Source organism: Beta vulgaris, chromosome 4 (assembly GCF_026745355.1).
Source record: "Beta vulgaris subsp. vulgaris cultivar EL10 chromosome 4, EL10.2, whole genome shotgun sequence".
NCBI classification, from domain to species: domain Eukaryota; kingdom Viridiplantae; phylum Streptophyta; class Magnoliopsida; order Caryophyllales; family Amaranthaceae; genus Beta; species Beta vulgaris.
Window position 1 is genome coordinate 41,081,509 of NC_079205.1, and position 14,561 is coordinate 41,096,069.

The 14,561-nt window shown below is 36.0% G+C and overlaps 1 protein-coding gene and 1 pseudogene across 1 annotated transcript in view; one reads left to right on the plus strand and one right to left on the minus strand.

Moving 5' to 3' along the window:
* Positions 1-2,258: 2,258 nt before the first annotated feature.
* LOC130591138 (beta-1,3-galactosyltransferase 7-like) lies at positions 2,259-8,696 on the plus strand (annotated as a pseudogene).
* LOC104884414 (translation factor GUF1 homolog, chloroplastic) overlaps positions 8,484-14,561 on the minus strand; it is a 29,792-nt gene continuing 23,714 nt past the window's right edge. Inside the window, exons 19-22 of the mRNA XM_010669054.4 lie at positions 14,329-14,406; positions 10,817-10,892; positions 9,830-9,870; positions 8,484-8,831 (exon numbers count right to left, since the gene is read on the minus strand). Coding sequence (XP_010667356.1) covers positions 8,736-8,831; positions 9,830-9,870; positions 10,817-10,892; positions 14,329-14,406 — 291 coding nt within the window. The 3' untranslated portion in view covers positions 8,484-8,735. The remainder of the gene's footprint in view (positions 8,832-9,829; positions 9,871-10,816; positions 10,893-14,328; positions 14,407-14,561) is intronic.

Below are 14,561 nucleotides of genomic sequence, written 5' to 3' on the forward strand. Positions count from 1 at the left end.
AGTGGGTGAACCGTCTGTGCGAAAAGGAGATAGAAGAGGAGAGAGGATAGTGAGGAGAGAGAGGGTGAAACGTCTGTGCGAAGAGGAGAGAGGATAGTGAAGTGGATGGCTTATGAGAGAGAGAAGGTGGAACAAAACCCTAGTTGGGCCATAAATTTTTTTATACTTAGAACAATCTATATTGTTGCGATTTTCCCGAGGAACCGCAGCAATATATATAAATAATAATTTTTTATACTATTTCAATATATTGCTTCGGTTTTTTCGAGAAACCGCAACAATATGTAGTCAAAAATTTTTTGTTGAAACCATATTGCTGCGGTTTTTGGCCGAAACCGCAGCAATATGGTTATTTTGTATTTTTTCTTTTCTTTTTATGTTATATATTGTTGCGTATGGGTAAAACCGCAACAATGTCACCGCAACAATAAATAATTATTCAACTAGTGACATGATCAAGGGATGATTAATCTAGTAGAAGTAACAATTATAAAATATAATTAAGGAGAACTAATAATAAGAAAGAAAAGATATGAAAAGATGGAATAACAACTGAAACTTTGAAATTAAATTGAATGAAAAGTACCTTAGATGTTCAGGAATCACAAACTATGATCTAGGAATCTCAAATCTAGCACAAGCTTAATGTTTTTTCTCTCTAATTTAAACCTTAATAATCTATCTAGTCTAGAATAATAGTGCATCCAACACTACTAATAAAAAAATACAATGCTCTAAGACAAGCCTCAAATATTTTTCTTTGCAGATTCGAATGGTGTGGGCGCACCACAACCAGGCGCGGGCGCACAATTCTTTCTGATCTGGTCGGACAATTCAACTTAAAACGACCGTAGCTTTTTCGTTTTATATTCAAATCAAGCTTATGACCGTTTGTTGGAAAGATATTGAAACAAGCATTCACCTCCAACTAGAATTACCTTCATCCTTTTTGTGATTTGAATCTTTTGTACATTTGAAGTTCCCCATATAAGATTTTACGACATTATGTGCTCCTTTGTGCGAGGGAACATAGGGCATGGTGCAAGCATACAATTTCTCAACGTGTGCTCTATTTTCATTGCTTATTTTTTCCAACTCTACGAATCATATCCATCTTAGGTAGTTCCACCTATATTAAGAATATCGCAAAATAGGGTGAAAGCAAATGTACTAGAAATTCGGTCAAAAATGACTGAAAATCTAGCAATATATCACTATGATCAAGAATGATCAAGTGAATGAAATAAAAGGGAAAATGGAGAAGAAAGAAGGAAGAAAAAAGATAAAGAGGATCAAAATGAGCTAAAAGAGTAAAAGGAGTCCATAAAGTGCGTTAAAAACACACTTATCAGGGACTGATCAAGAAGTTGATGGTAATGATTTTTTAGAGGAAGAGGATGTTAATGAGCTATTGCACCATAATTTTGTTGATGGTGGGTGGGAGGCATTTAGGAACTCATATTGGAATGCTGAAGAAGGAGGATTTTTCAATAGGATGTATGAAAATGGTGTTATATATGATGATGTTGAGATGGGGAAGATTTTTTTAAAAACCATGGATGCTTTTTGTGGACAAAGATCACTTCAAAGACACCTTGAGAGACTACGGTGTACAGGAAGGTTTTGCCTTAGTTGTCATTAGGTCAGAGGAGCTTAGGTATACAGTAGAGTATGCTGATGAAAGGTGTGGGTGGAGAATCCATATTGTTAGGCTAGGGATGGGTACACTTGGGCAATCAAAACAATGAAGCAAAAGCATATTTGTGATTTGAATTTAGTAACTAATCCTATGGTGAACTGTGAATGGGCAGCCAGAAAATTATTAGAGGATATTAGAGTAAATGTGGACATTAGAGGGAAAACTGTGAATGAGATGCTTTAGATACATATGGTGTGAGAATGGCAACTTTCACACTTTACAAAATGAAAGATAAGGCAATAAGAATCATCCAAGGAGGTCATGATGATTCCAACACAAATCTACTAACCTATTGTGAGCTGCTTAAGATGAATAACCCAAACTCAGTTTCCTTCTATACTTGGGCAATATTACAGAGGCCTGAAAAGCCTCTACAGTTGAGGTCCATTTTCATTAGCTTCCATGCTCGTTTCAAAGGCTTAATAGATGGTTGTATGGGTTTGGTTGGTGTTGATGGCATCCATATTAAAGGGAATTTCGGAGAGATATTGTTGTCTCGTGGGATGGAAACAATGAGATATTTTTTGTAGCAGTTGCTATATTCTGAGAATAAGACATCATGGAGTTGGTTCCATCATCTGAAGAAAACTTTGACTGCAAGTGGAAGGTCAAACTGGACCATTATGTCAGATAGGCAAAAGTTAACCCTACTCCATCCACTTTTAATGTTTTTATACTACTTATTATGTATTCCTGTTTTTTATGTTACATAATTGTGTGTTATAGGGCATTGATCAAGTGTGGCCAAAGGTCCCTAGAAGATATTGTACAAGACACTTGTTCAAAAATTTAAAGACTGATTATACAGGGATCTTGATGCATAAGCTCTTTTGGTCAGTTGTTAAGTCATGTTCTCAATACTCATTCAAGAAAACTTTGCAAAATATTCAAAAAGTGGTTGGACTAGGAGCAGTTAAGTGGTTTGAAGATGTAGGTCCACTTGACTGATGAACCAAATGAAAGTTTAATCCTACTTTGTGCAATGATGAGGTGACAAACAATTTTGTGGAGAGTTTTAACTCCACAATAGGTGCAGATAGGTGTAATCCTATCCTCACATTATTAGAGGGCAAACACTAAACGACCCTTCTTAATATGCACTTGTAACTATCTTTACTAATGTATTTAGACTTATTATCTACTTGGGTTTTTATTGTGACAGGTGTAAGAAGGATTGCAATGGTAAGGCATGCCACTAGAAAATAACATTATAGAGAGGGTGAGATATTTGACAAAAGAGTCAAGGACTTACCAAGCGTATCCATTTGGGAGGGGATAGTATGAGGTGCATGATGGGAGGGCTCATCTGCCTGTGTCATTAAATAGGAGGGAGTGTGCTTGTGGAAGGTGGTAAGTTGGTGGTATTCCATGTAAGCATGGAATTAAAGCCATCTTGGATGCTGCTAAAGACCCACTAGACTATGTCTCAGATTGGTTTAGTGTATCTAGGTATAAAGCATCTTATGATGGCAACATTTCACTAATCCCTGATTTTGAGCAGTGGCCAGATTTGGGTCAACCAACACTTATTCCTCCAACCATGAAAAGGGGGATTGGTAGACCATCTACGAACATGAGAAGGGAGGAGGGAGAACACAAGAAAGGAAAGAGGAGCATTACTGTACAATGCAAGAAATACAAGGACTTTGGCCATAACTCAAAGACTTGCAAAGGTGGAGCTACAACTAGGGAGCTAAGGGAGCAGCAAGGAGGTGGGGTGCAACCAAGATCTGATGGCAGCAACCAGGCCTCAAAAAGAAGATAAAGTTAGAGCAGCCAAGTAGAAGTTGATTTAATCACATTGATTTAATGATCAATCAGTCACGCACAGACTTAGAGCAACCAAAAAAACGTAGAGCAACCAACAAGAAGACAAGTTGACTTTGCATCATCTAGCCAACCTACCACAGTTGCCAACCCTCCTCTACAACATCAGCCATCTTCTAGCCAGCCTTCAACAAGTGGCACTGGAAGAATTAGTGCTAAAAGGCAAAAGATTATGAATAGAATGACCCTTCTTTGAAGATTATAAACAGATTTTTTTCGAAGAATTATAATGTGGTGGTGTTTTTTGTGAACAATTGAGTCTAAGATACAATTAAGTATAACTTTTGTTCAATTTTTATTAGTTCACCAAAAGTTCAACATTACACCAAAAGTGAAATTACAAAAACCCTAGGTTTCATCCTTTGTTCAACAACTACACCAACTGAGTTGGATATTCCTATCTCATTACATTTTTACTAACAATTTCACCCTAATTGCATAATAACAAGTAGAAAAACATACATAAACAACCCAATTTTAACCAACTCCTTCAAATATTTGACAAGTCCTTCAACCTTCTCCTTCAAATCAGTAATTTCGTGCTTCATCTCCAACAAACCTTCTTCTTCAAGCATTACACCATGTTCATCACCACCATGCATCAACAACTTCTCAAGTGTATCTCCTCTCACTACAACATTGTCGTTGTTCAGCCACAAGAAGAACTAACAGTAGTCACATTTGAAGTACGCCTTTCGTGGATTCCTTTGGGACCCAGATATATGTAGCTTGGCAATTTTTGCAAGGCAGCCAGTTGCACCTAGGACTTATGAATTCCAATTTGCAAGCATTGTAAGACTTAGAAGAATAAGAACTTGACAAATTCAGTAATGGAAGAGAGGGAGAAGAAAAATGCAGATTTAAAAGAGATAGGATGGAAAGAGAAAAGAGATACGAGAGATTTAAAGAAGACATAACTATTACAGTGTGTTTTGGTGGAAAAAGTTCCCACCATTTGTTAGGGTTTAATAAAACTAACAGTCAACTTAACGTTGACTTAACGGGAGGGTACCATAGAGATAACTTAAAAAGTATGAGGGTATAATGGAGAGGAAAAAAAGTGAGGATACAACGTAGAATTTTAAATAACACAAAGGCATACCATAGAAAAAATAGCCTTTTAAGTGCATGGTGGATGTTTCAAATTTTGACTGTATATATACCTCACTTATATCCGGAGCTTATATATATTGATCTAATAGGAGCTTCAAGAGGGTAGTGCATAATGGCGAATCTAGGCAAAAACCAAAAAGCGATTTTGTGTGTGAGGAGTTACTTCATTTTGTTTAGTACTGGTTAGTAGTTACACTGAGTACATATCAACAAATGATCATCAAGAATTATCAACATTTATTATCTTTTCTAAATCATTTAAAGTTTGCATATACTAAGAACAACAATTTCATAATATCTTATGTGTGAGCTAGCTTTTTGTACTAACTTTTATTAATGCAGAACATTGGAGAAGAAAATGGATGCAATTAAGACAAAACTAAAAGGAGGATCTCAGGAATGACATAATGAAGAGGGAGGAATGTGGAAGTTATATTTCATGACTGCATTCGTGAAGCCCTTCTCATCATGGAGTAATAAGACAGAAGCGAGGCGAGAAAAAGCGTTTACTATAATTGGTATTAATAGGGTTGATAATGAGTTTGGTATGTTCGCCAACAGTTTAGGCTCGACTCGGTCAAAGCTTGGCTCGAGGGTTTAACGAGTCAAGGCGAACTACACCAAGCTCGGCTCTAAAAGTTCCTGAACAGGCTCGATTATTATTTTATATAAAAAATCAACATAACTTAAAGCCTTTAAAAAATTATTATATGCTAAACCACTTTAAAAAGTTATTATACGTATCCTATTTTATATCATTTTTTACATTGGACAATTTATATCTTTTCTTTATGAATCCTTTTGGATCTAGTTTGTCGATTATTTATGTATATTTGTAAGTAATTTATTTGGTTAGCATGTAAAATGCAATAAAATACGTTTATTTGTGGTACTTTTTGATATGAGTCTATAATTTTACAAGATTTGTCAAATGTCGAATATTCTGTTTGGTTTAATGTTCATGTGTTGGTTTGTTCTTAATTTATCTCAAATCGAGCTCGAGCGCGAGCCTTGACAAAATCTTACGAGCTCAAGCCGAGCTTCACTTATCGAGCTCGTCGAGCCGAACCGAGCCGAGCTAAACGATAAACGACCCAACTCGAACCCAGTACAGTTCGAGGTCGCTCGTGCAATAAGCACCCGTGGATATTAACACTGCCTTCAGCAGTAGAAAAAGGTGTGGATATTAGAGAGACTTAGATGCCTAAAGGTATATTACTATATTGCAATTTAGAAGATGCCTAAAGGTATGTTTTTTCTTATTATTTTTTTATTTTTGTTGTGAAACAAAGGGAACAGAAAGATTAAAGAGTGAGAAATAGCATATAAGTGATTTTCTTTCCAAAGTTGTGTATTACCACTTATGGCAAAAGCATATATATACTACAAGATATATGATTCAAGTCAACATATGTACATTACCCTATTATATAGGTTTTGAAAAAACTTACCATGCATTAAATACATGACATTCACTTTTTGACTTCATAACAGTTTCCTTATAATTTATATGGTTTTCTTTTCTTTATTTATAGAAGTTTTTGGTAAAATATAAGAAATATTGCTTTCACTTTCCAAGATAAGAATTACTCAATTAAAGGAGAAAGGAATTACCATCCATTTTATGATTGGCCACACATATGTTAGTCATTTTCATCTTTTCTTTCGGTATATTTCTCATAATAATTGCTCTTTCTATAGATTCATAAAAAAACTATCCTTTGAAAAAAAAAAAGTATGCCTCCCAACTTATGCTTTTTAAATACCTTGATATCTCGAAATCTTTTTAAAATTCCTATTCAAATCTCCATGTTTTCGAAAGCCACTCACGCATCCAATATTAAGGTGTATTCTTTTCACTAATAAAAATAAGTTTTAAGGAAAACAAGTACACATATTCCGATAACTTTCAATAAGTACTAAGAAGTTTTAAGTAAATTTTAACAAGTTCCATCAACTCATATTAATTTTAAAAAGTTTCAATTTGGAGAAATTCAACAAATTTCAAGTGAAGAGAACGTGTTATTAGTGATATGTGTATCCTTTCTCCAAATTAACCAAACCCTTAAGTTCAGATAGTATGCATCCTGATATGGAAGTACTCCAAAAGCCTTGGCCCGTTTGGTAGTTGGTTATAAACAACGGTAATGGAAATGAATTTGTGTGTAAATTTGTGAAGAATATCGTTGTTCATTCCCATGGTAATGCTAATTTATCCTAAAGTGTCCATTTTTCTTCTTGAATTTTCATTCCCATCCAATACCACCTTGTAGGTGGTAATGAGTGGTAATGAAAATTGCTTCCCCTTGGAGACAAAAACACAAGTTTAGGGGTGATATTGCTTGCCCATGGAGAAAAAAAGCCTCCTCATGGAGATTTTAAGGGTACTTACCTAATAAAATTACACTTAAAATTTATTCCCATTACCACAATTTATTAACAACTACCAAACGGGCCGTTAGTTTAACATAAAGGCCTACAGGCAATGGGATACTAGGCCAAGCTATCCACGACGAAAATGCGCAGCGCAAAGACTTTATAAGACTTGTAAGACTAGAATCTGGTCTCTTTTCTTTTTTCTTCAAATTGAGTTGGGAAGTAGGAAGAGGAACAAAGTAGCGACACTGACTGAGCTTACTGCTTTGAAAATTGGTTGCTTACACTCACAGGATCATGTCGAAGGTTATCTCGAGTTTTCAGCAAAGACAATCTGTGCTGCATTCATTCCATGTTAACCTGGGAATTTGTTAATGCAGTTTTACATATGTATGCTGTTGAAGCTCAGAAAACTTTTAAGAATTTTTTCATTCATCTAGATTAGAAGTTTGATAATTTGAATCAAAATCTCTAACTCGATTCAGCTAAATTTTCAGGTATGCTTTCTGCCACTCTTCTTCGCCACCATATGAAGCCGATAGTGTACGCAGGGTGTCCTGTTCTCTACCAGAAGTAATTCATCTAGTTGATCCTATATCTCATATGGATGTGATTCACTAAATTATAGCGATGGTCAAAGACAGCAAAAGCATAAACATATAGAAAACAAATAGAAAAGAACTGATAAAAGAAAAAGATCATGATGGTCGCAAAAGTTGATCAATCACCTGCACTGCAACATGATACTTCAGAACAATCAGTTTGTTGATGGTTGAAATTGAAATTATTGCAAATCTGCTTAGAAAATTCACGTTTTGTGACATCTTCATGTTCACAGGGGAGTTAAATACCATGCGTCATGCAACTGGGCAGTTTTTATGCAATATCAAAAGACCTGGCTTAAGTAGATTTCAAATTATCAGTAAGAATATCTCAGAAAGCTAATCCAACAACAATTCAAATCCAAAGTGCACACATATGTGTTGACATTTAAAGTTGTACTTCTCCAGCTAGAAGATCATCATGTCTGTTGAAATCCTGAAACTCCAGGGAAATACTCCACGTGTATACCAATGTGGATGTGTCAGTTGGGGCCTGGTTCATTGGCCTTGAGGTCGACCAGGTGGATGCAAAGTATGTGTTGCAGGACAGAGGATTGTGAGCGCCTGAGCGGAAGTTGCAGGAAGGTGATGTTTGTGTAGCATCTTTCGATTGGAAATGCAATGCAATTCGGTAGATAGGATGAAGGACGTACACACACGATGTGGTGAAGATTCAGCAGCTCTCTGGAGGGCACTTTACTAATAGCATAAACGTAATCAGCTTGACACCTGAAGTTCCTTCTTTTTGTTGGGTGATTCTCAGGGTTTATCCTCAAAAGATGTAGCATTAAGCATTGTATACAATAGCTAGCAAACGTCACTAAACTAACAGATTGTACTAGTGGGAATTTGTTAACACAGAAAAGCATCTAAAAAGAAACTAATATTATCAATGTGATTATACATTATCAGTAGACAAAATTCAGATTCTTGCTCGTGATTTTTTGTTACAAAAAATTATATTTGGATTTCTTTAGGTTGTTTAGTAACCTAACAAGTTTCACATCTTTTAGAGGATATTGATTATGAAGTACATGTACAACTGCGGATCAGTATTCAATCTAAATGAAGAAAATGGATTTAACACCTAAAATTCTATACAAGGTATACGAATCTGATCATACCACCTCCTTTTCAAGCTTCAACACAGCCATAAATGCTTCTTGGGGCACATCCACTTTACCAATAGCCTTCATTCGCTTCTTCCCTTCAGCCTGACCAAATGAACCATATTTATTGTCAACTAAACAAGAAAGTGTCTTTCAGAGCCAAACAACAGCAGCAGCCATGTATGAAATATGCTAAGATTAAGGGCTGAAAAGGTCAGACTCCAGATACATGCAGCGTTATACCTGATTTACTAAACCAAAGTGTTCAGTAAACTAGTTTTTTATTTCATATATATATATATATATATATATATATATATATTTTACCCATTTTCACTTTTCTCAGGAAGAGATAATTGACCTTATTGGGACTGCATGAAAAGAATCACATTTGGAGATCATCACAATTGTCATAGGAAAAGGGCAAAAGTCAAGATTTATACTAAAGTCCTTCAATAGGATAGAAAATTAGTTATAGCAGGGGTTGCTGTATGCCTGTATAAAAACTGAGAAAAGAAGAGATAATTGGCCTTTAACCCTTCTGTATCTTAGATAAGCAAGCTTTCAATCTCATTGGCGTCATTGCATTTATAAGGATAGTCCATAAATAGGAAACCATATAATGCGACCAACATCCCCCACATGTTTCAAAAACCTCCCTTACAAGGACCAGCCAAGGGCCAAATTAAATTGGCCTTCACCCCCTTCTCCACATAATTGAAAGAGGCAGACATCATGTTTTGAAGATATAATCTGATGCCACTGACAGGAATTTATGTTTTTTTTTAGTTTGCTTGTATGCTATTTATAGTTATGTAAGCCATACACCACGGACAATGAACTTTTGTCAAGACATACCTTATTTTAAAAAAAAAAATACAATAAGCAACAAATACAATGTAAATAGCAAACTATCTTTGAACTATATATGACGTAAAACATAAAATATCAAATAAGAAAAGTTGGTTAAGTGGACCGATAAAATGGAATGGATGATTTATATACCACTGGCTTTGATTTTCTTAGCCTCTAACGAGAATTGTTGAGCAGATGCGGAAAAGAAAAAGGAAAGAGGGGGGGTTGGGGGTGATCAGATGAAGTACCTGTTTTTTAAGCAATTTCTTTTTCCTTGATATGTCACCACCTGTTCAGAGAATAAGAAAAGAGAATTCATGAAAAAATTGTCCCATAATGGTCAAGAAATAGCTTGAACTTGAGCCTAATGTTTTCCTTGCTTTTACCAATAAGATAATTTTTTCATCACTTTGCAAGTGTTGTTCTAAAAACTCCTCTTTTTTTTTGGGGGGAGGGGGTGTTCAAGATATGTGTTATTCTACAATCCCAATGTAATACTCTTTCGAACTATCTTCCTATCTTACCATTATTAATTGCTTTATTAAATAATACTTTTAAGTCATTTTATTGGAACTCCTTAATTTATGCACACAACTTTTGAAGTGCGTTACTTCAGGGATCGGCAAAATAATATGAAAATTATGAACAAGAGGTTCCCCAAGTTCCAAGTACGCATAGCAAGTGTTTAGAACAACTTGACAAAAAGAGAGAATATCTATCCTGGATCCTGGCAGAATGCTTTACTGTTTAGGCTTCAAGTTTTCATAGTCAGCTATCAAGATTAGTTGGGGAAAGAAATTAAGATAAATTCCTCAAGCAGGGAAAGAATTTGTGTCAGTAAAAGGACAATCTTACTAAACAAGGTTAAATCTATACAAATATATTAAAAGACGTGCGTGACATGTATACACGCCACGTGGTACCTCGGTTACTCCACTAGAATTGTCCAATGTGTATTTAAGTCATGTCAATTAACAAAAGTAAAATTAGCTTGCAACAAGATTTGAACCCGTCACCTCTTACTATTATACATGACACAATTACCATCTCAACCAACTTTTAATCATGTTTTAAGTGTCCACATTATTATATTTGTACCTTTTAAATGTTGAGTTTTCCTTGATATATTTTAGTGAGAATGGAAAAAAAATACATATCAAGTCAGAAACATAATACCAACTAGGGGTAACGCCCAGGCCAAAATACTAGTTATATACAAAACAAGTTAGCCTTACCATAGCATTTGGCCAAAACATCCTTCCTGATTGCAGAAATAGCTTCACTTGCGATAACTTTAGAGCCGATGCTTGCCTGTCAAATTGTTGCACAAACATTCAATCCCTATAAGCATCAGGACCAAAAGGGGGGTAAAGGGAAGATTAAACAGTCAAAGAAAGATCTCATAGCGTCAGATATGTGAAAGAGATCAGATTAAAATAAATCATTTCTGCGGCCCAACACAATACAAAGCTGAAGGACTACATATTATTTTGTCCACAAGATATGTAATGGGACAAGACATCTACTCTATACAACCCTAAAAGTGGCGTTTTTAACAATTTAGCATGCACCAATTAAACAATTTAAAATCCTTGACCTTTAACCCTGACACTTATTCCTCAACAACAAAGGATGTCTTCAGAAACTCCATTATCTCTATTTTATAGCTAATCATGTCAACTATCATCATTTTACCAAATCAATAGCAAATTACAAACTGATACAGGAACTCTAGATGTTCGTTCATCTTGAGGAGACGATACAGGAACTTAATATCCTGATTCTTGGCTCAACAAAATGAGCTAAATAAGTAGCTTACTTCGACTTCACAACACCAAAATCTAGCTCATATCGAGGGAGGTGGGAGACTGAGCCTTTTTGGCAAAGTAACCATTTGCTAATCTGAATTCTATAATAAATATACATTTCCTTTGTTCCAGAGTATGGCACATTGTCTACATATGGGTATCGCTAAATTCAATTATCTTTAGGTTATATGAAAATGCCTTGATGGGCAATAATTTTTGCGATATCTTATGTTGACAAGTTTACCTTAGTGTGTTTAAGCATGTTTCAGCATGATGCCATTCTTTTTTCTTTCTTTTTGAGGAAAAGAATGCCATTCTAGATTTCTAGGTGATCTTAATACTCTCACAGTTTGACTACTATTTATCATATTATAGTTATCATTTTAAGGTTATCAATTTAAAGTTACCCATGAAATGCCAAGTGATCCAATGCCATATTATCAATCCTTTTAACTAGCTCTTCTAAGGGGGCGTTTGGTTTCCACAGGATAAAGGAATTGAATCAAGAAAAGGGGTAGAGGGGGAAAGGAAACTAAAACCCTTTGATTGAAAAGGTTGTTTGGTTGGTATATAACTCTTCCACCTTTCTTCCTCCTCTCACCATTTCTCCCTCCCTTGATTTGCTGCCGGTTCCCCTCCCTGTCGTCACCCCGACATCGCCGCTGCTTCCCATCCCCTCCCGGCAATGGCCCGCCTCCACACTGCCGCAGCCACCCCTTTTCTATTTTTTCTCTTTTATCTCATCACCTCCTCAAAAGGTTAAATTTGAGGTTTAAACGGTCAAATTCAGCCATAAAAACTTCAGATCTGAAGTTTTTATGGCCGAATTTGACCTCCTAAACCCATGATTAATAGTAAGAAGAGGGATTCCATCCTTCCTCTTGATTTTCTTTGAAACTTTAGGGTTATGGATTATTGGGTGGGTGGTGGTGGATCTTTTCGTTAGTTGTGGGTTTACGGGGTGGTATTTTTTTCAAGTGAGTCATGGTGCTTTTTGAGTGGTTATGGTTGTTTTCGACTGGGTGGGGGTGGGTTTTTAAGGTGGTGGGATGGGTTTCTTGGGTGGTTTATGGGTGGATTTTGTGGGTTAGTGGCAATGTTGGTGGCTTCAAGTGGTGGGTGCAGTGGCTTGGTGATTGCGGTGCTTATGGGCGGTGGTTGTGGTGTCTTTAAGTGGTGGGTGTAGTGGCTTGATGGTCGTGGGTAAGTGATGGTGTTGCTTCTGTTGGGGTCAAGTGGTGGTGCTGCTGCTGTTGGGGTCAAGTATGTATGGTGGAGTGTTGTGGTCAAGGTTGGTCAAAGTTGATCAAGGTGTAGAGGAGTTTTGGGGTAAGGTGAAACCCTAAGGGGGTTGGGGAATCAATGTAGAGGCGTATGGGACTAACAAAGGGGTAAAGGGAATAATTAAAATGGCTTACCAAACAAGATATAAGGGAATCAGAGTTGTTGTTTCCCTTTCCCTTTCTTAAAACTCCCAAAAAAAACGCCCCCTTAGTCAATATAAGATATTACTAAAAAGTAACAAGACACTAATACTTATCATTTTAAAATTACCATGTACCAATGATGTGTTATGTTTCAAATTAATAGTAATAAGTTTTCATTATAAGAATATTATTGAGAGAAATAATTAATGTAGGATTAAAGATGGAGATAATAAATTCGGAAAAGATTATCAATAATCCCACCGGATTTTTTTTACAGTATCCACTTTGACTTTTCTAGTCGTAGTTAGAAAATTATAATTTTAAATTCTAGCTAATACAACTATCAAATCCTTATCATAGATCTTGTTAGATTCGTCTCAACATGTTTTTTCAAAATATCAACCCCATATAATTTTAACTAGTATATAATTAAAGATAATAATGGCCAAATCTGTGTATCAGCTACCATGAAATTCAAGGTGGTAAGCTTAAAAAGTGGTAAGCTAACGCAGGGAAAAGAGCCAATTAAATTTCGTCCGCTCTTGATTATTATAGATATGATAGCTGTTTCTTCAGGTGAACGAAAAACATATGACCAGCTGCATAGCCTCATCAAAGATAAGGAAACATATGGTCCTTAATAATAGATTCTATTCTTTCCTGAGTTAGAAACAAAATCAGCAGATTAGCATAAGACAGGAATGTGAAAATAGAAAAGAACTTTTTACTTCTACCAGAAAAGCAGAAAAGTCCAGAACAGGGGCACTGAAAAGGATGGATGACATGCTTCACATCCAGCCAAAGTCTGTAAAAACGGCTGGCAAGTGGGCAGAACCAATCAATGACAACGAGTACATTGATGAAACTGCAGTTCTCCACAAGCCCTAATGTCTCGACTGCTTGTTAGCAAAGTTGGGTTTCAACTGAAAGATCTAGAGTTTCCTTATTCTACACCTGCAGTCCTGCACGCTACATCTGGAATGGTGTAAATTAAGACGACTTTAACAGAAGTGGATCGTATCTCCCCCTAAAAGGTTCCAACGAAGTATACTTTTGGTTGGATGAGTATACTTTGTGTAGGGTCATGTCAACACACTACATGGCCCTATTAAACTGAGTCTGAGTATGATCAATGATGACAGAGCCTCAGTTGTCAATACTTTACAAACCTGTGATATGAAAATTTCTAAAAGACAGAATGGAGTTTCAGCATAAATGCATGCCTCCATATAGCACTTATCACAAGAAAACCAAACTGAAGAAAGTTTTTAAAAAAAGAAATGACACCAGAGTCACTTGGAAGATTATGAGCAGCAAGACTTATATCAGGGATGTAGCAAACTAATCCAATCTCAGATATAATACCTAAAAATATCCATTTATCATTGTTATTTAAATTAAGTTCTTTCGCAATTTATTTCTGATTGTTAAATCGATTTCTTGCCTTGAGAGAGAACTCGTCTAGCACATCATGAACAATTATTTTCTCCAATGTGACGACGCAGTACTTACTTGAATAGGTACTTTAAACATCTGACGTGGAATAAGCTCCTTCAGCTTTTGAGTCAAGGCACGCCCCACACCGTATGCCTGATGAGAAATCAGAATAATAATCAGTGATACAATTCCATAACTGACCACAAGCCACGCAGATGTATCTTCTCAAATAGAGGGACAGAAAGAGCAACTAATATGGGGAGTGAGCAGAGTGCTAAGTGATTCAACCATGACGACCAACGATGATC